The sequence below is a fragment of the Prionailurus viverrinus genome, chromosome B4, assembly GCF_022837055.1.
Source record: "Prionailurus viverrinus isolate Anna chromosome B4, UM_Priviv_1.0, whole genome shotgun sequence".
Lineage (NCBI taxonomy): Eukaryota > Metazoa > Chordata > Mammalia > Carnivora > Felidae > Prionailurus > Prionailurus viverrinus.
In genome coordinates, this window is record NC_062567.1 from 56667831 (window position 1) to 56691914 (window position 24084).

The following is a 24084-nucleotide window of genomic DNA, read 5'->3' on the forward strand; positions in this document are numbered from 1 at the left end:
AAGAAGACAAGAAAGATGTTAACATGCACAAAAATGTGGTAACTCATGGATATTACATATGACTACTAAATCAAAAATTAGAATAATGTAGAGGGTAGACCCCACAATGACAAATGAAATCCAGAGTTGGGAACTGAAAAGGACCCCTCTTAAATTGAAGACACGTGTCTGGACTTAAAATATGGAAAGTGAAGGTGGTGTCTCCCTCAATATGCATACTTACTTCTTAATTGTGCATTCTGAGCTGCAGAGACCCCCTTGGTTTGTTCTGAAATGTAAACATTTTTAGCAGTGTCTTATGAAGTTCTAAAGTCTTTAAAATAGGTTTTAAAGATTGAGCAGTTACATAATTGGCTTAATTAGATCCAATTACACAATTAGCATAAATTGGAAACAATAGAATCAGAACATATAATTTCATAGTTATGACACATAATAATAATGCAGAAATTAGGTTGGCAAATGGTGCTAACGCAGGAGGTTTGCATACAAATCCTAGAAGATTCGATGTCTTTCATGAGCCCAAACATCTCCCCCTCCAACAGTTACTGCTCAAAATGTGGCTTAACAATAAACAAGACTGATTTTGAGATCTAGACACAGAAGACAACATCTGGAAAATTGTTACTAATGGGTGACTAGAGAGATTTCTTTCCTATCTCACTGAAAGGACCATCCCTCTTTCTGAAGTCTCAATAGATTATTGTAAGGAAGAATTCATTCTTTTTTTTTTTTAATGTTTATTTATGTTTGAGAGAGAGCAGGGGAGGGGCAGAGAGAGAGGGAGACACAGAACAAGAAGCAGGCTCCAGCCTCTGAGCCGTCAGCACAGAGCCTTACCCATGAGATTATGACCTGAGCCGAAGTTGGAAGCTTAACGAATAAGCCACCCAGGCGCCCCAAGAAGAATTTATTCTTTTTTTTTTTAATGTTTATTTATTTTTGAGAGAGAGAGAGAGACAGTGTGAGAGGGGCGGGGCAGAGAGAGACAGAGACACAGAATCTGACACAGAGCCTGACGCTGGTCTAGCTCACAAGCGGTGAGATCATGACCTGAACTGAAGTCAGACGCTTAACTGACTGAGCCACCCAGGTGCCCCTGGAAGAATTTATTCTTAAGTATGAGTTACATTGCAAAACCTTCCACTGTGCATGCCTCCCCCTCTGCCAGGAGAGCAGCCTCAGGCACACTTCTGAGCACATGCCCGTGTGGGAGGAACCGGGTTTGAGAAACACTGCAAGAGGCGACTAAATCGTCTTTTCTCTCTCATCAGCCATGTGATTTCTAATCATACTTGGATCATTCATCATACTTGGTTCCAGTGGCCTAAGCCTTCCTGCTGCATCTTTGTCTTCTGATTTAAAGAGGGGAAAGATGACATTTGACTAATGAGAAATTCACGTTCCAAACTCCTTGCAGCTCTTTTGGTGTATCTTTCTGTAAATTATGTACCACAACCAGAGGGCTAAGAAGAAACCATTCATTTGTTAATTGACTTGTTACTTTATTATTCACTCCCTAAACATTTTGAGCTTCCTGGGGGAAAGAGACTATTTCTTACTTATCCTTATGTATCAAACCCATACACTGCTGTTAGGATATAGGAAGCACTCACTGTTCATGAAATTGACTTTAAGGCATATTACAGATATTATTACCTGCCCTGCTATTACAAAGAACCAAGGGCTACTCTATTCCCGCTTGTGGCCTTCAAGAAACTTAACTGTTTTTAGTGTCAAAGCAATTATTATGTTAACAAAAGCATGAGTTCAATTGTCCTAGCTGACATCTCCATGCTAGCCGGAAACAGTTTTTAGTTAAGAGTCAAGTCAGTGGAAGAGTGTAAGAGTGCCATGTACTAAAATGAGAAAGTGATCTCAAAAACCCATGCTCATGGGGGGTGGCCAGCCAGGGTCTTGGTTGCAGCCCAGTACAGCAGAGCACACTGGCAAGGCAGTAGTTCTCTGAACATGCACAATACCCCTCTCACAGATACCTGCGGTTTTGATCCCGCTATTTGCCAAATTAAGTACTAAATATCCCCAAAGGCCCCTGTCATATCTCAGCAAATGAACACTGAAAATCTGAAAATGTCCTCAAAATGTTAGAGAAACATCTAAAAGCCTTGGGCATTTTTTCTAATGATCTCTATTTTGTTTGTTCCTCCTCAGTCATCATCCTCTGGGTAATGGGAGAAGCAAAAGGGCTTAGTGATGCTCAAAGGCCATTACTAGTACAGGCTGGAGGATTTATCCTTTTATACCCTTCCCTCCAGTCTATTGGGTTCCCTTTCATTACTTTTACTTTCCAGCATGGTCCTTCCTTTTCTCTTCTCATTTTCTGTTCCCCATAAATACTAGCTCAAAATATCAATTCTCTTATCAAAAATGAGGGCTCGCTTGCTGAGAGAAAATATATTCCTCCGATACCTTGATCAACTCACATCTCCCCTAACTATATCCCAGAAGATGCTTTGTGTTCACTCAGATACTCAGACAGTGGTGAGACTCAAACAACTTATTGTGTCACATCTGAAGGCAAGGGCAAGGAAGGTTTAAATTTCTTTTCATATTTCAGAGTCTTGAGCCTATCACTGGGTGGATGTAGAGGAACAGGTATATTTAGATTCTAACCTTTAGAAATAAATGTATTTACAATGTATGTTTTAATGTATATTGATATAAATATTCCTTATTGACATAGTAATAAAGTGAAGCACTAAAGGTGACAAACTATACATGGAAGGGAGAAATATCCCCCAAAATGTTATGTTCTTTTTTTAATATAATTAATTGTCAAATTGGCTTACATACAACACCCAGTGCTCATCCCAACAAGTGCCCTCCTCAATGCCCATCACCCATTTTCCCTCTTCCCCCACCCCCGTCCACCTTCAGTTTGTTCCCCGTATTTAAGTCTCTTGTGGTTTGCCGCCCTCTGTTATATTCTTGCTTTCCTCATGTCACCAAAAGGAAGGAGGAACTTCCTGAGGGTCCCAGAGTACAAATCAGATGTACTTAAGCAGTGTGGTAGAATTCATATGAGTTGTCTGGTGAATATGAGGAACTTCCTCATTTTCTTTTGCATAAACACTTGAGGGTAAGAGCTACATCAATTATGAAGAATTTAAAGCTTTAAAGTTCTGCTGATAAACAAGCACTTAAATCAGCTCGGTAAATGAAGCTATTTTTAAGGACAAAAATAAAGGTGGTAGGAAAATGTCTGGAAGGTTTCCTACCAAACTATTAAAAGTAGTTACCTCTGGCTTGGAGACAGAAAAGATATAGAGTTTGAATTGAGTTATAGATGTGATTCAACTTGCTGTGTGCTCTAAAATCTCTCTCTCTTCTCTCTCTTTCTCTCTCTCTCTCGGTAGATCAGGATTTCAAGGCCATAATCTCCACAGAGCTTAGAGTCACAGATTTTCTATATTGGGTTCATTGGCTACAGATTTTTTGAACTTTTCCAGAAAGGCTATTCCAGTAAGTGAACACTCTTTGGTGCAAATGACTTTTTGTTTCCATCAGTACTGAGCTTAATAATTTCACTCTTCCTTCTCCTGGCCATTGAAATTCAGAAACAGTGCCTGTTGTCTTGGATGTGCCCTGCTTGGATGAGAATGAGAGAGTTCAGACTGGAATGAGTTTATGAGCTCTCCTCCCTCCCATCACGGTTCTGGAGAGAGCTGATGGAATAGGATGGGCAGAAACATGGATAAGTGTGTGGGCACTTAAAAATTCAGGTACAAGTGCCTGGCCAAATGCTGATTTTAATGTTAAGGCTTAACAGAGGTCAACACTGTTTTATGGTAAAAGCCACCTGTGATTTCCTTATTACAAACCCCCAAAGCTCTGTCTGACCTGTCTCTTCTTTATGGCCTCTCTACAGCAACTGATGCTGTTGAAATTGACATTGCAAGGCTTGTCTCTTGCCTTTTGACATACTCCGCTTCCTGGTTCTCCTTTTGCCCTTTTTATTGTCTTCCTACATATTTTATGTGTCTTTCTTCTTTATTCCTGAATGGGGGATCTCGCATGTCCTGTCTCTGGCTTTCTCTGCCTTTCTCTCTACACAGTCTCCCTTCTCTCATTTCTCTCTAATTTGATGGCTTCAACTGTTACTCCATGTGGACAGTCACAGTGAAGACTGTCAATTACCGAGTACCTCCAGTATGCTAGCCATGTTTAACATATCATCTCACTGATGTCACAGCAATTTTCTCCCTTTTGGATGAGAAGACAGAAGCCTTCTATGGTAGGTTCAAAGATTTGCCCAAGATATCGCAGACCACACAGCAAATAAGTGACAGAACTAAGGCTTAAGCCCAGATCTTTTGGGCTCTAAGGCTCATGTTGTTACTACCCTGTCCCTCCTAATTTATGACTTAGCTTCTAGTATCATTTTAAAATCAAAAGTGTTCTTTTCTGACCAGCTTCTGATCTTGCGCAAGACCTTCTGAAACTGATACACCACCTTTCTCCCAGTGACCAGTCTCACAATGTCAGGTGTCTTGGGCTCATATTGGCCCCCACCCTAATCTCATCAATTGCCAGATAGCACCTCTGATTTCATCTTTCCCCTCTCCCAACCAGCCTATGCACCACTGCCTGATGACTGTTCTAGGCCACATCATTCCTGTAGTGAAACCCTCCAGTGCCTTCCCATTCCTAATGAAATGATGGCCCAAACGGACACTTACTACTCAAAAGTCCAATCTACTTTCCTTATAATATCTCTCAGAGCTTCATTACAAGTTGACTCTGTGCCACTGAAACTGGGCCGGTGTCCCCCAAATTCCACCTGTATGCATTTGTGCCAGATGCTCCCTCTTACAGCAGTTACTTACAGTAAGTTCTCTTACAGGAACTCAATCCATCAGACACTCCCAATCTGCACAAATCCTACTCTGTCTGATGGACTGCCCCCCAACACACCCACACCCACACCCACACACACGCACACTCTCCCTTCTACCACCTCCCAGTTGGATATCACTCTATATCTTTAAGCCTTTACAGATTTTCATTTGTTCCACCCTTGAGGAACTTGGCCTGTTCTACTTTTGGTTTGTTATTCTCTTCCCCCTCTTATTAAGCTCTAAATTCCTTGGCAGAGAAGGAATGTGTCAGACTCTTCAGTGTATTCCCCAAAATCTTTTAGTCCAAGGGACAGAGTGGATGCCCAGTAAATATATACTAATTATATTTACTCAAATTTTGATAACATACAGCAATGTGAGGTTGCATTTTAAACTTAATGCTCTATATGTGGGGCACCTGGGTGGCTCAGTCAGTTGAGCATCTGACTTCAGCTCAAGCCATGATCTCACAGTTTGTGGGTTCGAGCCCTGCGTCGGGCTCTGTGCTGACAGCTCAGAGCCTGGAGCCTTCTTCAGATTCTGTGTCTCCCTCTCTCTCTGCCCCTTCCCTGCTCATGCTCTGTCTCTCTCTGTCTCTCAAAAATGAATGAACATTAAAAATATATATATAAACTTAATGCTGTACATGTCTTTTCTCCAGTAAACAGACACAAAATATTTCACATTGATGGTCTCGAGCATCTCAAGATCAAGAATGTATAAATAATGATTATGAATGCCTATCTTCAAACTGATTAGCTTTTTCCCCCTAATGTAGAAGGGAGAGAGTGCAGAAAAGGAAACATGGAGAAAAAGAAACAATATTAGGTTCTGTCCATTGTCACATAAAGAATGACATCATAATAGGATGCAAACTACTATGCACATGAAACAACTTATAGGAGGATGTAAGTCAAAAAGGAGAAAACATGAAAAATGCTGAACAATAAAAATTCAATTTACATGTAGCTCTGCTATGACACATAAATATTGTCAGGTAAGACAAATTACTGCAATATTTACTTGTAGTTATTAGGATGTTACCCTCCAAACATGCTCTTTGGTTGCTCCCTCTACTGCAGTATATGTCTTCCTATGTGCATGACCAGCTCCCAGAAGGACGGACACAGAGTCACTGTCACTTGGTTCTCTGAAGCTTTGGAACTGGTGTTTCCTAAATGCTATCCTTGGGACTGGGCAGCAAGGAGGGTCATGACTCTTCTAAAGCCTCATTCTCAAATAGTGAACACTATCTTGTAAGAATATTTTTGAGAAAAAAAATCCAACATATGGCCATGTTTATTATAAGAATACATGAATTTATATTGGATGCAATAATACTAAACATGTGTCATGATACCCTTAAGTTGTAACTTAGGCTTCTTTTTAAACCACTTAGTTTTAATCTTCTGTGAAACAGAAGGAACTCCAAACCATGGACAACAACAGCCTCTGCTACTGATCTTAATGAGGAGTTATAAGCAACTTAGTATGGCAGAATCAGTACCAATCGTTACTGACAATCCAAATTGTATAGACAGGAAGACAGTGTTCTCCCATTGAGATCAAATGTCATACTCTTCTCAAACACGGTTAAATTTCTTAAACTCTTGATTTCTGAAATTCAAAGAATTTCTTAAAGCGTGAATCTTCTGTTCATATTTGCCAATGGGAAAGTTCCAGACTTGGGGAATTGAGACATTAGCAAAGACATGAGGTCAGGAGATGACGGACATGACTGAGATGGTACTATTCACTGCAGAGAGAATTCTTCAGTAAATATCATCTGTGCCCTGGAGACTTAGATTTGGTTTATATAACCAAGAAGTCCATTGGAAACCAGTGAGTTAGCTAGCCTGAGGATTCTTCAGTGATTGACAGTCCTATTTGGTAGTTAACCAAATGATTGGGAGAACTTTTCCATTTTGGGAGAAGGGTAGGGTAGAGAAGGGGAAAGTATACAAAATGCAACATAGTCATGGGTTAAAATGCTCTGATCACTCACCACAATCATTTGAGCCACATAACTTTCAGGCCCAGTGTATTCAGTGGGGTCTTTAACCTTCACCAGGACTAGGAAGTACAAATAATGCCACATGTTGTGTTCTGACTTGATGTGTTCCTCAAATGAAACAGTTTTGTTATCAAACTTGTCCCTCTCAAGTCCTGCAAGACACAGAAAACACAATGTATGTGATTTGTCATTTAATCAGCATGCGCTTCCCAGCATAAAAACAAAACATAATAATTATGTGGAGAAAATGCTTTCTGTGAGTGTGCCAATTTAGAATGTTATGATTAAAAACAACACAGTACACAAGACCTCAGAAAAAAAGGCCATAGTTTATAGATTTCTTCTCAACTAACATTCTCCAGCCTCCTCCACCCCCTGCCCAATGGGTCCTTAGAAATGTGCGGTCCTGTTATAGATGTAACATTGGAAGATAATTTAAAATATAGTCATATCAAAACTGTCCAATGAAACTGGACCACAAGTCTAAGCAGAAGAAGTAAAAATGATTGTGCAATAAAAGGCATGCTTGCTAATCAGGACAGGAAAAAAAGGTATTTTATCCAGGAACTTGGGTAAAAAGGGGAAAGTCAGCTGAGAGAGTCATCTTGAAAACCACTTGTAATCAGTGAAGGGCAAGCCAACGTCCACGGTGATCTTTGCTCTGAGTGCAATAAGGACTCTGACTTATCCAGCCTTTAGACTACTGTGTTCCTGGCATTTTGAGGAGGGGATGGTCTGTTCAATATCCAGGGCAGATTTTCAACTGCTGGAAGGACACTGAGGAGGCTTCTGCATAGCAAGAATCTTTTCTTTCAAGGGCTGAAGAGTAGATGAAAGAAAGTGAATGGAGATGAAGAAAAACATCTATGGAAAAATGAGTCAGATCGCCAAATAAAATGGGATGTTGGGATTCAGTCTGGTTTTGCAGTTCAGATACTGGAGAAGAAACTAGGAAATTGGATTCCAATCCTGGCTCTTCTTTTGTAAGCATTTTTTTTTAAGCCATTCAGGCATGAAGAAGACTCTTTAAATAATAAGATATAACATACAATAAGTAAAAAAAAAAAATCTATCCCTAGTGAAAGGGTGACCTTTTATATTACCTTATTGGACACTTTAATGGAAAATACCATAAAATTAGATGAGGCCAATGGTGACGCCTCATCTTATTTGACCCATCATCAGCTCAGCATGACCCAAATAAAATCCATACTCTTCCCCAAAACTACTCCACCCACAGTCTGCCTCTTCATTCCATGGCAACTCCAGGCTTCCAGTCGTTCAAGCCAACTGAGGAGTCATCCTTGAATCCTCTCTTTCTCTCATCCATATCCAATTCATGTTGAAATTCTTTTGGATCTACCCTCAACATAGATCTGGAATCTGGCCACTCCTCCCCACCTCCACAGCCTCCTCTCTTATCTGAGCCTTCATCATCTCTCACTGGGACAGCTGCATTCGCCTCCCAGGCCTCCCCGTTTTCACTTTAACTCTCTGTGTTGTCCTATTCCCAACACAGCAGCCACAGCGATACTTCAAAAGCCTAAGTAGAATGTGTCTCTCTTCTGTTCAAAGCCCTGCAGTGGTTCTTTTCCAACTCAAAGTAAAGGTCAAAGGCCTTACAATGGCCTATGAGTAGGGTTGCCAGATAAAATACAGAATGCTGGGTTGATGCCAAGTTTTAATTTCATATAAATAATGAACAATTGTTGAGTATTAGTATATCCCATGTAATATCTACTTGCTAAACTGGAAATGATTATGCCCTATAGCCTCTCTAACCTTGTCTCTTACTCTCCTCTCCCTTGCTAACTCTTATGCAGCCACACTGGCCTCCTTGTTCCTTGCATGCAGACTCCTGCTTCAGGGCTCCTGGACTGGTGGCTTCTTCTACCCACAGAGCTCTTTCCTCTGATGTCTCTTTGATGAACTTGCTCACCTTCTGCTCAAATCTCACCTTCTCCGTGTTGCTTAACTTGATCACCCTATTTAATCCTACAACCTGTCCCTTCCCTTTTGCCAACACCCTCAATCACTCTTTTTCTTTTATCCTCTTTTTCCTAGAGTGCTTATCACCTCCTAGCAGACTGAACACAGCCATATCAAAGTTGTGAAATTAAACCGGACCACAAGTCTAAGATAAAGAGGTAAAAATGATGGTGCCAGAAAAAGCCTGCTTGTTAATCAGCACAAAAGAAAGGAATGCAAATTTATCCAGGAACTCAGATAAGAACTTATTATGTTTATTATTTATTGTGTGTCTATGAGCAGATATATTTGTCTTTTTTTCTTCACCAACAGTCCTAATAGCTTAGATTGGTGTCTGGTGATATTATCGCCAGCACTGAACACAATATTTATTGAATGAATTAAGAATATTTCACTAATAAAATGTTATTCCACTTGGGTGACTATAATCAAAAACAGATTAATAACAAATCTTGGTGATGATGTGGATGAACTGGAGCCCTCATACCCTGCTGGTGGGAATCTAAAATAATGCAACTTAATTTTAATTTTAATTTCAATTTTAATTTTTATTTCCTAAAGCACTTTATTTTTTACATATTTTTAAAATATAATTTATTGTCAAGTTAGCTAATGTAAGTGCATACAGTGTGCTCTTGGCTTCGGGAGTAGATTCTCATGATTCATCACTTACATACAATACTCAGTGCTCATTCCAACAAGTGCCCTCCTCAGTGCCCATCACCCATTTTCCCCTTCCTGCCCCCCATCAACCCTCAGTTTGTTCTCTGTATTTAAGAGTCTCTTATGGTTTGCCTCCCTCTCTGTTTGAAACTATTTTTTCCCTTTCCCTTCCCCCCGTGGTCTTCTGTTAAGTTTATCAAATTCCACACATGAGTGCAAACATATGATATCTGTCTTTCTCTGACTTATTTCACTTAGCATAATACCCTCCAGTTCCATCCACGTTGTTGCAAATGGCAAGATTTCATTCTTTTTCATTGTCAAGTAGTATACAGTTTGGCAACTCCTCAAAAGGTTAAACATAGAGTTACCATATGACCCAGAAATTCCACTTGAAGCACCTAACCAGAAGAAATAAAAACATATTTCCACACAATAACTAGTACATGAATGTTCACAGCAGCATTATTCGTAATAGCTAAAAAGTAGAAGTAATCCAAACATTCATCAACTAATGAAAAGATAAATAAAATGTGGCATATCGTACAATGGAATTTTCTGCAATAAAAAGGAATGAAGTAGTGATACATGTTACAACATGAATCTTGAAAACATCATATTAAATAAAAGAAGCAGGTCACAGAAGGCCACATATTATATGATTCCATTTATGTAAAATGTCCAGGACAGGCAAATCTTCAGAGACAGAAAGTAGATCAGTGGTTGCCGAGAACTGAGGAGGAGGAAAGGTTGGGGGTGGGGGATGGTGGTGAGGGCTAAGGGGTGTGAAGTTTCTTTTGAGAGCAAGGAAAATGTTCTAAAATTAATTGTGATGATGGATGCCTGACTCTGAATATATATACTAAAACCCACAGACTTGTATACTTTAAATGGGTGAGTTGTAAGGCATGTATCTCAAAAGAGGTACAGAGAGAGAGAGAGAGAATGTTAAAGTAGATGTTCCCAGAATTCAGTTCAAACAATTACCTTCCTGTTGCAAGGTACATAGGGCTATAAAAATAATGTGACTACTATCAATTAATCTGTAATATGGTAGAGGAAACAGAAAACTTGTGTTATATCCTGAAGTGGTGATAAATTGCCAAGGAAGCACAGAAGAGGACAAAATGAATTGTGACTAGGTACATTTTAAAAGGTTTAAAAGAGGTGTAAAGCTTTAAATGTCTAGCCTTGAAACAGGATTATGGCAAGTGGAAAAGAGATGAATGGTAATAAAAGCCACCTAATTTTTATTGAGCACCTATTTGTGCTGACAACAATGTAAAGATGTGTAAATATGCTCTGGTAATTACAGTAATCCAATCTGACCTTTTAGCACATGAGGAAACAGATTCAGAGGAATTTGGTGAATTGCTCAAGTTGATGCCTCTCGGTAGTGGAAAAGTCAGTCAGTGTTTAAATAAAAACTTTCTGGCTGTAAAGCCATGTTCTTTTGCCTCCTGGGTGGAGGAAATGGCGGGGCAAAGCTAGAGGTAAAAGTGGATCCCCTGTTTGGGGGAGCATCAACTCCTCTGAAGGGAACATTTGGAAAGGAAGATGAAATGGTGCATTTGGCACAAAGCGTGAAGAGCTTTAAGCACAAAGCAATGGAGACTGCACTTTATTCTGAAGGCCTCTGAGTGGAGACCAGCATGTTCAGAGCTGTGCATCAGGTAACTTTGTGTGGTAGGATTTAGGGGAAGACTGAGAGAAGAGGCTGAGGGTGGGGAGACCAGGGGACTAGGGCAGTGAGAGGTGTAAAAGAGGGGAACTGCTTCTCTTTCATCTTCAGTGGTTCTTGCTCGCTAAACTTTATCGGCCATTCCCATGGTTTCAACCGGCATCATACTGGTGAGGTATCCCCAGTGCTGACCTTTCTTCCCAATTTGAGGTTCTATTTCCAGCTGCCTACTGGGTAAATCGTGCTGGGTAGCTTATGGGCATGTCACGCTCTTCTTCACCTCTGTTAATGAAGTCTTTGTCAACCAGGGAACTTGAAGTCATCCTCGGACTCATGCTGTGACAATCCACCCTGTGCACATTTCTTAGAGCGACTCTGACTTTCTCGCCATTCTCCAAACAAACCAAGTCCTTTGAAAATTCTATGCCTCCATCTCCTCCCTTTCCTACCTCCTACCCTTCTTCAAGACCCAGCTTAACTACTGCCACCACTGACTCTCACAAGGCACAACCAGCTAGTGGATCCTCCCTGTGCCCATGACATTGTTATGAAAATTTGTCTATTTCTATCTTAGCCTCTAGCACTGTACCGTCTGACTTATTTTTATCAGCACCAGGCATAGTATCTGGAAAACAGTAGCATTCAACTAACATTAACAGAGTAACTGAAAAATGAATAAGACAGAGAGAGTAAAGAGAAGTTTTGGAATGAAAATTTAAGAGGGCTTGATGTCCAATTAGAGGTATAGACTTAGAAGCATCAAGCATGACCCTAAAGTCTGACCTGAATGACTGAATTTATGGTAATATCACCACAGCAAGAGGAAAAAAAAGAGAAAGAAAAGACAGGGGGAAGATATGTTTGCTTTGGGGTGTGTTGAGTTTACGATGCCTGTCGAACAACCGGTGTTGGGCTGCTAGGTCTGAAGCTAGAAACTCTGAACAGAGATGTCAAGGTGTAAATATACTAGTTCAAGGATAAATGACATAAAATTAACAATGAAAGCCACGGTATTGGAAGAGATGAACAAGGCAAAAAGAAAGGAAGGATAAGAGGTACTTTGTGTGCTCAACACAAATGTTTCAGAATACCTATGTCGTATTTCCCACACAATATGACTAAGGTGAGGGCACATACCCACCCACCACCCAGGTGTGCCTGTCTATTCCTCTTCTCAGCTTTATTTTCTGCATAGCCCTTGGCATCATGCATTCTATGTATGCTGGAAAATAAGCTCCATGATGGCAGTACATTTTGTCCAGTTGTGCTCACTGCAATATCGTGGCACATAGTAGACACTCAATAAGTAATCACTGAACAAATAAATGCATAAATGACCTTAGTGTGTAAGTACAAATAAAGAACCAATATACTGAGAGAAGAACACATTGCCCCTCTCTGACAGTGCAGCCTTTATCTCCTATGAAATCACCTAGAAAGATCTTTAATTCTAGGCACCAGATTCTCATCAATCCTTTCTCCATTCTGTTATTTTGTCACATCTGCTCTGTCAACATCTCCCTCTCACTGGATTTTCAGCCACTGGTAATTCAAAATTAATAACTAATATGGATATCAGTGCCAATTTGTTCCTGTGCTTACTGCCCCAGCTCTGGCATCTGCTCATCATCACCCTATCATGACCGCCTTCTGGATCACTAGCAATTGTTTTCTGAGTTATAATGCTCACACATCTGGTCATTGCCTTCAAGGCTAGGAATGTCCCATCTGCTCTCTTCGCCTGTCGCAGAACCTACTTCCTCCTCTGTTGCTACTTGGGTGTCACTTGGTATGTGTTGTCCCGGAGCCGATTCTCTCCTACTGTGGAGATTTTCTCCTCTGTTGTTCGATACTATATCCCTCTTTGGATCACAGTTTAACACCCACCTCTTCTAAGAATCATTTACCAAGTAATAACTATATCATAGCCTACTGGTACAACCCCAAATATCCCAACTGTTTAAATCATTCTTGTAACTAAGTTCTTATAATGTATACGGTACATGTTAGATCTTACATACGGTAAGCAATTCCAGGAACAGATGCATATCTAGATATACATTATCATAATGCTTTTCACACATTTCTGCTAAAGTTTCTTTGAGGGCAGAGAGCAGAGAGCCTTTATGCTACTGAGGTCACAGGGATTAATAGCTGAAAGTGCCTGAGATTACTTTGCAAATTTTTCTTTAATTCTACATGATTTTAAATGTTCACATTAAATTTGTTTTACTTTGTAGCATTCTATTTGTTCTAATATAGAAAATACTCTTGGGGTGCCTGGGTGGCTCAGTTGGTTGAGTGTCCAACTTCAGCTCACGTCATGATTTCACAGCTTGTGAGTTCAAGTCCTGCGTCGGGCTCCATGCTGCCAGCACAGAGCTTGGAGCCGGCTTCGGATTCTGTGTCTCCATCTCTCTCTGTCCCTCCCCTGCTCATGCTGTCCCTTTCTCTCTCTGCCTCTCTCTCAAAAATAAATAAACATTAAAAAAAATACTCTTTACATTTATTCTTAGGTTAAAGTACTTAAATGGCCTCTCAAATTTTAGAATAAATGTGAAGCTTCTGGAAAATAGACCATGTTGATCTAGTATCTCCTTATGCCTCCTGATAGATGACCCAATATCTCCGTGGAAATGCAGATGCCACAGAAACAATACCCTGAATGTGACAAAATTTAATAACTTGGAATTGTTGCACTCAGGTTTTTTGTCTGCAGTATATGTCAGTTTAGTATTTACCCACTTTATCTTCCTTTTGTAGGTTATAAGTCACATAAATATAGAGATAATGTGGGGTGCCTGGCTGGCTCAGTTGGTTAAGCATCCGACTTTGGCTCAGGTCATGGCCTCATAGTTTGTGCATTTGAGTCCTACATCAGGCTCTGTGCTGACAGCTCAGAGCCTGAACCCTGCTTTGGATTCTGTGTCTCCCTCTCTCTCTGCCCTTTCTTTGCTTGCTCTCTGTCTCTTCCTCTCTCTCAAAAATAAACATAAAGAAAATTTTTTAAAAAATAGAGATAATGTTAATTTGGGCTGATTTATTGAATAGTCATTCAGCAAATATTGATGAATGGTCCCCAATACATACTATGGAAGCATAAAAATAAATAAGGCATGAATCTGGATCTCTTAGAGAAGGGAAATTAATGTGCATTGAAGGCTTACTCAGTTAAGCATTGAACTAGGAATTTTGATATATGTGATCTCAATTATACTCCCCAAACCCCACAAGATGGCATTATATTCCCCACTTTCCAGATGAGGGAACAATAGTTCAAGGTTAAAGGAAACTTGGCCAAGATCACATATCCAAGATGTGGAACCAGTGTGCCTACTTAACTATAAAGTCCATGCCCTTTCTATGATATGACAGTGCATAGCATCCAAGAGAGATATGACAAGAGACAAAATACATAGAGTACCATGGAGCAAAGTGTGATGTGAGGACTTGCTGCTGGTTAGTGAAACCAGAGAAGGATTCACAGAATAATGGCATTAGAGCTGGTCTTAGACAAGACAGAGGGTTGGAGTTCAATAGCTAAGGAGTTTGGGCATTCCAAATGGAAATACTATAACTGAGAGTCTCTACATTAAAGATGAGTAATGCAGTTAGGCTGGAAGTTGAGCTATAAACAGGAGAACATTGGGTGAAAAGGTGGGCAAAAAAAGAAGGAGGCTGATTGTGGAGCACCTCACAGGCCAGAAAATTTGGAATATTAGAGTTACAGACTGTGCCATGCTATTGATAGCCTTTTGAGTAAGAAAATGATGAATTCACACTGGAAAAATTAATCTGGCAGCATTGAGCAGGATATTTTGGGATGTGAGCCAAGGTGAGCCTGCAAAATCAAGGTGTGGCTGTGGAATGTGTGGAAGAAAGAGACTGAGACTGGGAGAGCAGATTCATTAGCACATGGTAACTAGTGCACCTAGAATGGGAAAAAGGAGATGTTAAAAACGATGGAGAAGCTCCCAGCCCAGATAACTGAAGGCACCATGGGATATCATCAGCTGCAATGTGGAGGTCAGGATAAAATGGTAGGTCAGAGGAAGACGATGAGCAGTCGGGATGCACTGGTTTTTAGACATGGTAAATTTGGCTGCCAGGAAGTCATGCCTGCATAGATGTCAGTCAATAATTGAAAACAAAGGACAAAAGCCTGGAGAGAGGTTGGAGCTGTGGTTGCACATTTGGCAGTAATCTGCATAAAGGTGGTATTAAAGAGGAGGGCAGAGAGAAGAGACAAGAAGTCAATGATAAAGTCAGAACTGCTTATCCAGTGGTTGGAAAAAAACATTGGGCCTTGTGATGGAACCAAAGAATGAACAATCCAAGGCAGAAGAAAAGGTCAGCAGGAAATTAATGGGGAGAGTTGAGAAAAACATTCAATTTTGTGATGAGGGTTATTGTGATGTTTTAAGGAGTGTATAGGTTATAGGTTTCTTTAATAACTGTGAAAAACCAAAGAGAATTTTGACAGCAAAGGGAAAGTTTAGAGGAGCAGAAATAGTGGTTAAGTGATGGACTTGTTTTGCTATTCATGTTTCTTGTTAGAATACAGGAGATAGGATCACATCCTCAAATGAGGCTCGATTCTTACTGATACATTCTTCCAAAGAACCCTTTCTTCCAAAGTTGAATACTGACATAATAGATATTATGATCATGAAGAAAAGGGTTTACATGAATCACTGTCAAAGCAAGATCCTGTGACACAAAGAGAGATTTTCAAGGGCAGCATCTTCTTTTCCCCCATGGGACTCATGCTTCCATACAACATTTCTCTTCCCTAAATCCCCCAAATTATTGTACAATATCTTCCTTGGCTCCATCCCAATCTTGCTTCTCTCCATCTAATTTAGATCTAGAAAGACAAGACTCTTTTTGCTGCCTCATTTCCTTCCAGCAAGTCTCCCTTCAGCATTGTGCAACTTATCCTTGTGGAAAGTTCTCCATCTTTATCTTGAGTCACCAAAGGCTCTACTTCAGTTAATATGTCTCTGGCCTTCTCTGCTTTGAAATAGTTGATAATCAGTCTCTGTCTTCCCAAGGATGCACCCTCCCCTCATGTCCACATGCCACACATTCCTGGTTCTCCTCACACCATTCTGACTGGACAGATTTGTGTGTGAGCGTGTGTGTGTGTGTGTGTGTGTGTGTGTGTTCCTCTTTCTCTCTTAACTCTTCAGTGCTAATGTTTCCCACGCTAACCCATCTTCTTCTCTTCCCCCCTCAGAAGCCTTTCTCCACACTTCTGCTCCACACACAGACTGAAGATTCCCCAACTGCTGTCTCTAGTGCAGACTCATTCTCTGAGGCTCAGACCTATGTTGACCTCTGTGCTGGGTGTGTCCCACTGGGGTGTTCAATGTATGCTGCAATTTCAGTATTTCTGAAGCCAAACTCAGCATATTCCTCTCTAAATTCTTCTTCTTCTTTTCTTCTTAAACTCAACTGTTGGTACTACCATCCACCCAGACACCCAACTATCTTTCATATCCATTTCTAACCACTGAGATTTAAAAATTCTGTCCCTAAATATTTCATGACCCAGTCCTCTACCTTTAATACTGCCACCCTAAGTCTCCTACATCACGGTTTCATTACTTTTCACGTGGACTACGTCCTAACAAACAACCTCTCATAGCTGCCCTATTGCTCTAAAACAAAAATTAGAGCCTGTATTCCTCTACTTAAATTCTTTAATGATTCAGCATCCTCTATAAGTCTACAGGATAAAGTCTAAGTTTTTTTTTAACATAAAAGGCCCCACATGATCTGGCGAATCTCTTCCTTGGACATGCCCTGCTCCAAAATTCATGCTCCAGAAACACTGAGCTCCTTAGAGTAACTGAAGACTTTCATTGTGCTGTTCTTATCCTCCATGCCTGTTCTTATGCTGGTCACTCTACTTCTACCCATTTTAATACGACTAATTACCCTCCATTTTTTACCATCAGCTCAGCGACCATTTCTCCTTGAAGCCTTTCCTGACTCTTTCTTGACTGTCCCTTACCACAACCTGAAGGGGTATAACAACCTGTGAGCTTCTCTATTATGTCTCTGAAAGTGTTTTTTTTTAATTTTTTTTATTATGAAATTTATTGTCACATTGGCTTCCATATAACACCCAGTGCTCATCCCAACAGGTGCTCTCAATACTCATTACCCACCCACCCCTCCCTCCCACCCCCCATAAAGCCTCAGTTTGTTCTCAGTTTTTAGGAGTCTCTTATGTTTTGGCTCCCTCCCTCTCTAACCATTTTTTTTTCTTCCCCTCCCCCATGGTCTTCTGTTAAGTTTCTCAGGATCCACATATGGAGTGAAAACATATGGAGTCTGTCCTTCTCTGTATGACTTATTTCACTTAGCACAACACTGTCCAGTTCCATCCATGTTGCTACAAAAGGCCATATTTCATTCTTTCTCATTGCCACGTAGTACTCCATTGTGTATATAAACCACAATTTCTTTATCCATTCATCAGTTGATGGGCATTTAGGCTCTTTCCATAATTTGGCTATTGTTGAGAGTGCTACTATAAACATTGGGGTACAAGTGCCCCTATGCATCAATACTCCTGTATCCCTTGGGTAAATTCCTAGCAGTGCTACTGCTGTGTCATAGGGTAGGTCTATTTTTAATTTTTTGAGGAACCTCCACACTGTTTTCCAGAGCGGCTGCACCAGTTTGCATTTCCACCAACAGTGCAGCAGGGTTCCCGTTTCTCCACATCCTCTCCAGCATCTATAGTCTTCTGTTTTGTTCATTTTAGCCACTCTGACTGGTGTGAGGTGATACCTGAGTGTGGTTTTGATTTGTATTTCCCTGATGAGGAACGACGTTGAGCATCTTTCATGTGCCTGCTGGCCATCCGGATGTCTTCTTTAGAGAAGTGTCTATTCATGTTTTCTGCCCATTTCTTCACTGGGTTATTTGTTTTTTGGGTGTGGAGTTTGGTGAGCTCTTTATAGATTTTGGATACTAGCCCTTTGTCCGATATGTCATTTGCAAATATCTTTTCCCATTCCGTTGGTTGCCTTTTAGTTTTGTTGATTGTTTCCTTTGCTGTACAGAAGCTTTTTATCTTCATGAGGTCCCAATAGTTCATTTTTGCTTAAATGTTAAATAGCCATGATACTTATTGTGTTTGCACTCCACAACAGACTGTGAATACCCTGAAGACAGGCATGTCCAATTCATGTTTGTTTCCTTGGAAGACAGTTCATTGTTACAGTTCATTATTTGGTACACCTCCAAGTGTTAGAGGAATGTTGGAAAGGTTTGGAAGATCCACTGAGGAGAATGAGATAGTTGACAAAAGGTGAACCAAGGAGGAAATGGGATTTATTGAAGGCCCAATTGGAGTTATAGAGGATAATGTTGTAGTGAAGCCTTCACTCTTGTTTTGTGACTTTAAGCAAAAGATTCTTCAGCTCAGCATGGTAAAAAAGATGGTGAAGGTAACCTGGACTTGGTGATTATTCAAGGAGGGGGAAGGATTCCAGGGTGCTAGGCCAGCTACAGAGACAACCAAAGCCAGAAAGGGCTGTGGTATATCGAGAATAGGGTAGAGCCAAAAGGAATGATGAGGCAAGGAGAAAGTTGGATGAGTCTGAGAAAGCTAACAGTGGGAGAAGGAGAGGAGAGTATGAGGTGTGAAGTGTGGTGTGTGTGTGTGTGTGTGTGTGTGTGTGTGTGTGTGAGAGAGAGAGAGAGAGAGAGAGAGAGAGAGAGACAGACGAAAAACTGAGAGAAGTTAGTCAGTGAATAAAAGTTCAAGCTGCTAGAAAAATCATCTGTGGATTCACAATCTAACAAAATAAAATAAAAATCATTCTGTCATTTAATCAATATGTTATTGTGATTAAAAATCTGTTTGCCAGTTGGTGTAACCTTTTGCAACACATTCTACAGTCAGAGAATCATACAAATTGCAGAAATAATGACAAGATAGCTTTGAGATATAATTCATCTATCTATTTCTGGAAGCAGAGAACCCTAGTCCAATCCTTGGTTACATAGTTTTTGTCCAGCTTTCATTTTGAAATTATTTTTCCCAAAGCATGACAAATAAAAATCACTCTAGCCCCTCCTTCCTCCTGGACAGTTTCTTCATCTATTATTTTAGTATTCTGAGAACACTTACCACAGATGAAACATGTTGTCTTTAGAATTTCTTCCTTTTTCTGTTTTTCACTTCTGAGATCAGCAAAAGTATCAATGATAACACCAAAAATCAAGTTAAGAACGATGATGATAACAATGAAATAAAAAAGAAGGTCATATACCACTCGGGCAGCAAACAAGGGCTCCTGAAATAGGATATTTTAAAAGTATATCAATATATATACACATTTTCAAGGCAAGTTGATTTGGCATATTGTCTAACATGGAGAATATATTCAATTAATGTTTCCTGAATAAATACAAATGGTACTCCAAGTTGGAAAAAAAATGACACACACTTTCTATCTTCATATTCTTTTCCTTAAGTGTCGTGAAATAAACGTCACATCTGTTTCCCAGAAGCCCTTGTATTCTCTAGGACTTCTACCCCTCCCAACAATCAGACACGTACCTTTTCTTAAAAACCACTTCCCTGTATGATTCTGCTAACTGCATTTTGGCACATTGGGACCCTATCCCAGAAGCTACACGAAAAGCAGACAAGTAGCCATTCCAAAAGTCAGTGATTAGGGAGCTGAGAAGGATTTGTCAGTTTCTAGAGTAGATTTTGTTCTTGGCCTTATAGGGTCAAGGACACACAGCTCCAGATTACTTCTCTTTGATGGACAGTATAAAAACACACATTAGAGATTCTAATCCAGCTGTTTCATAGATGAGGCACCATTAGATGAACCGACAATATGCTACAGCTGGCCTGTTGGAGAACTGAGATTTTTTTTTTATGTCTCCAGCCTGGCGCTTGAGAGTTTTGTAGCTAATGAGAAAATTTTAAGCCTTGCCATTTTAATATATGAAATCATGTTAGAATTTGTTCAAATTTTATGTTCATCATGGATAAATAATGGTGGCCATTACTATTCAGAGACAAAGAGTAAAATCTTCATGCCTGAGAAGACTGATAGACAAGGAGCACCATAGTTTCTGTTATTTATGTAACAATTAACTCCTGTATGAAGTTTGTAGGCATGATCTCATTGCTGTAATACAATACACAGTTCAAATTTGGAAACTTTTCACGACATACATAGATTTTTTTAGTACATTAGCTATTTCTGTGTAATTCTAGCATACACTGAATTGGTTTTAATGGCCACCATTATACTTTGAAAACAAACAACATGATATGGTATCCTGAAAACAAAAACAATACTGTAAATGCTATTAAGAAGGTTTTAAAAAAATGATTATGTTCAGGGGGGCCTGGGTGGCTCAATTGGTTAAGTGTCCAACTCCTGGTTTCAGCTCAGGTCATGATCTCACAGTTCCTGAGCTGGAGCCCCCCGTGGGGCTCAGCGCTGACAGTGTGGAGTCTGCTTGGGATTCTTTCTCCCTCTCTCTGCTCCTCCCCTGCTCGTGCTCGTGTGCTGTCTCTCTCCCTCAAAATAAATAAATAAATTCTAAAAAATGATTATATTCTCCTTGAAAAAATGTTTTTTTCTCCAGCTTACATCTTTCGATGGCCTTCTCAGAACATCTCCCACGCCGCCGCCATTCCTGAGACCCTGGTTCAGGACAGTGACAATGCACATAAGGAGCGTGTCACACGTCCTTTCAATTCCATCTTCATACTCTTCATCTGCTATGAAAACACACAAATTAAACACCGCAGCAAGCTCATGTTTTTAAATATGCTATCGTCTACTTCCGAATCTCAATTTCATTATAATTGTGCCACGACACAATTTTTTGAGATCACACAACATGCATTAAATGTTGCAGCACGTGACTGACACAGACTGAGAAGGTCACGCAATGGGATTCTGAAATATTTGTCTTCTTCCATCGGTGAAAAATCACAGGATGAAAAGTACAAATTATAAGAAAGCTAGTATGCCTTGTGCACTGTGTTGTGTGGGGAGGCTGTGGTAAGAGCTCAGGAAAACAGCTCACCCAGGAGGCAAAGATATTGCAGGTGAAGGGACATGTGAAGGCAGTTACATGGGTGTGGCTTCAAATTCTACTCTGTCCCAGTACTGAGACTTGAGCAGTCACTTGACCTCAATATCCTCATCTATAAAATGGGGAGGTCTGATTAAGGGTGAAACCCTTCAGAACCTTATATTTAGGGTATGTAAAACACTGCACAGAGATTAGCATACACCTAGTAGGTGCTTAAAAATTAGGGCAGATATCATTTCATTACTTTAGCTAAGCATCTAAGCTATTTTATTTATATATTTTTTTATTTTAGAGAGAGAGAGATAGTGTACACACACACACGTACACACACACGAGTGGAGGAGGGGGAGGGAGAGAAGGGGAGACAGAATCTTAAGCAGGCTCCATGCTCAGTGTGGAGGCTGACGCAGGGCTCGATCTCACAACCTGAGCCAAAACCAAGAGTTGGATGCTTAACTGACTGAGCTACCCAGGTGCCCCTAAGCTCTTTTAATGTTGAGCATTGAGCTATGGACAAGAATCACAATGTATTTATGTGAACAATTTATTACATGGGAATGTACTTATGTGAAAATATTTAGGAAGAGATGGGGAGACAGAAAAGATACAATGTGACAGAAAAATTTCTGGTCTTATTTTGTTTAAAGGTGAAGTTACCAGACTTGGTAATTATTTCCCAGGCATTTAAAATAGTGAAAAGTTCATACTAAATTGGATATTAGAATCAGGATTTTCTAAAATTGGTAAGTGAGCAGAAACGTATTTTTCTTGTTACAAGGTTAAAGAACCATAAAGGCATTGGCTTTTGGAATTGTGTGGCCACAGTGTGTATGTCAAAGCAGGAGTATGGAAGCAACCAGAGGAAAAAAAAAGAAAGAAAGTCTAATTTTGTCTACATGATCCAACCAACAGCCTGTTTGGTACTTTGTTACAAAAAGCCTGATCTTCCTCTTGTGAACTGACTTTAACTTCACATGGATAGGGGATCCCAATATTTTCACCTTATTCAGAGCTGTTTCTTTTTAAAACATAAACATATACCTCGAGAGGAAAGCTGAAGTCAGAGATGGGCAAGTATCAAGCTCAGCTTCAAAGCTAGCAGCAGATTCTGAGCCAGACCACTTGCCTTAGAGGTGAGCCTTGAGGTACATTCTGATTGAGAAATTAGAAGAAATAAAACTGCTTTTGGAGGAAGGAGAAATGGGGAAGAGGTGAGGCTCGCAGAGGAAGAGACAAATCAGACAGAGAAATCTCAGCGTGCAACATGCTAGTTAGGTCTCTGACACCTGAAGGTGGGTTCTAATGTGATGGCTAGGAAGACCATAAAGAAAACTGGTTAGAAACGCATGAGAGGGGGCACCTGGGTGGCCCCTTCACCTAAGTGTCCAAATCTGGATTCCAGCTTGGATCAGGATCTCATGGTTTGTGAGAATGAGTATCAGGCTCTGTGCTCACAGCATGGAACCTGCTTGGGATTCTCTCTCTCCCTCTCTCTCTGCTAATCCCCTGCTCTCTCTCTTTCCACTCTTCCTCAAAATAAATAAATAAACATGAGGAAAAAATAGAAATGTATAAGGGAATTAAAGGAATTTTAAAAAGAGAAATATGGTTTTCCAGTAATGAGGTCATATGGAATAGGTCTATATGCTACTTTGCTATGGTTAGACTTTCAATCAAAGCAACCTTATATTTAATGGAGGGATCTGGGTTCATATATTTAACCAGAAACTACCTGGTCATGTCACATAAGTGCTTACTAATGACTTAATATGTGTCAGATTGGTCAGTACATAGAAGCCACATGAAAGTCCTCCCATCTCTCCCCAAGAATTTAAGAATGAGGTTGTTCATTCTGTCACAGGTGAGCTAGTAAAATACACACACAATTCACATGATTAGCCATTGTGAAATAAAATTCATTGGCTGCAAATATATATAATGAGAGTACTGACCATCTGTGTGGCGTATAAACAGGGGGAGAATGCCCAGGTCAGCTCAATGACAACAATTGATATTCACTCCATAATATCCGGTGCAGAGGCATGCTAGTTTTATATAGCAGCCTCCAAGAGCTTGGTTTTAATAAGGCTCTATCTTTGTGAGATGGATTTATTCACAATATGTTAAGCCAAGTTCCCAGGCCTTCAGGCTGAAAGCCAGGCCCTGAGTCATAGTAAATTCACCTAAGTAAATGCCACCTTGTGGAGACCTACCTACATAACCACCTTGCCTTCTCTATGCCAAATCTGCCTCATCTCACTACCTCGACAGACCCTGTGCTAGGTGCCGGGTATACAGGTGGGGAGAGCAGAATGTGGGGGTCCCTAGGAGATTTGTGGCTTCCTAGGAAAGGTGGGTCAGCAGGTGAACAAAGACAATGCAATGTTCAGGCAGGGTGGTATGCATCTCACAGGATGGGGGGCATTGGGGACAGCATCTTGAAGGATGTGGCACCTGAGTTGAATATTGAAAGAGATATTGCCTGGCTAGTAATATCAGCAAAGTAAGACATTCCAGGCAGAGAAAGTGGGATGAGCAAAGGTCAACAGGCATGCACGCATATGAGGTGCTTTTGGAACCGCAGGTGTATTGTAATGACCGGGCCTTTGGTGCGTGTAGGCAAGTATGAGAAGAAAAACAGGAAGGGGCCTGTTTATTATGGAGAGACTCGAACACCCAGATAAAGGGTTTCAACTTTGTCTGAAAGCCAAGAGGAGCCACTGGAGAACTTTAAATCGGGGCAAGGTGGTTTATCAACTAGCTGATGAAACAGTATGAGATAGAAT

The 24084-nt window shown here is 40.4% G+C and overlaps 1 protein-coding gene across 4 annotated transcripts in view; it reads right to left on the bottom strand.

The window, feature by feature from the left end:
- Nucleotides 1-24084, bottom strand: part of ITPR2 (inositol 1,4,5-trisphosphate receptor type 2) — a 515671-nt gene that overhangs the window by 42921 nt on the left and 448666 nt on the right. For 3 of the 4 annotated variants that reach the window (XM_047864958.1, XM_047864956.1, XM_047864959.1), the window contains 3 exons: nucleotides 20848-20978; nucleotides 19359-19524; nucleotides 6865-7025 (listed from right to left, as the gene is read on the bottom strand). In XM_047864958.1, coding sequence (XP_047720914.1) covers nucleotides 6865-7025; nucleotides 19359-19524; nucleotides 20848-20978 — 458 coding nt within the window. The remainder of the gene's footprint in view (nucleotides 1-6864; nucleotides 7026-19358; nucleotides 19525-20847; nucleotides 20979-24084) is intronic. The other variant, XM_047864957.1, reaches the window with a different exon arrangement.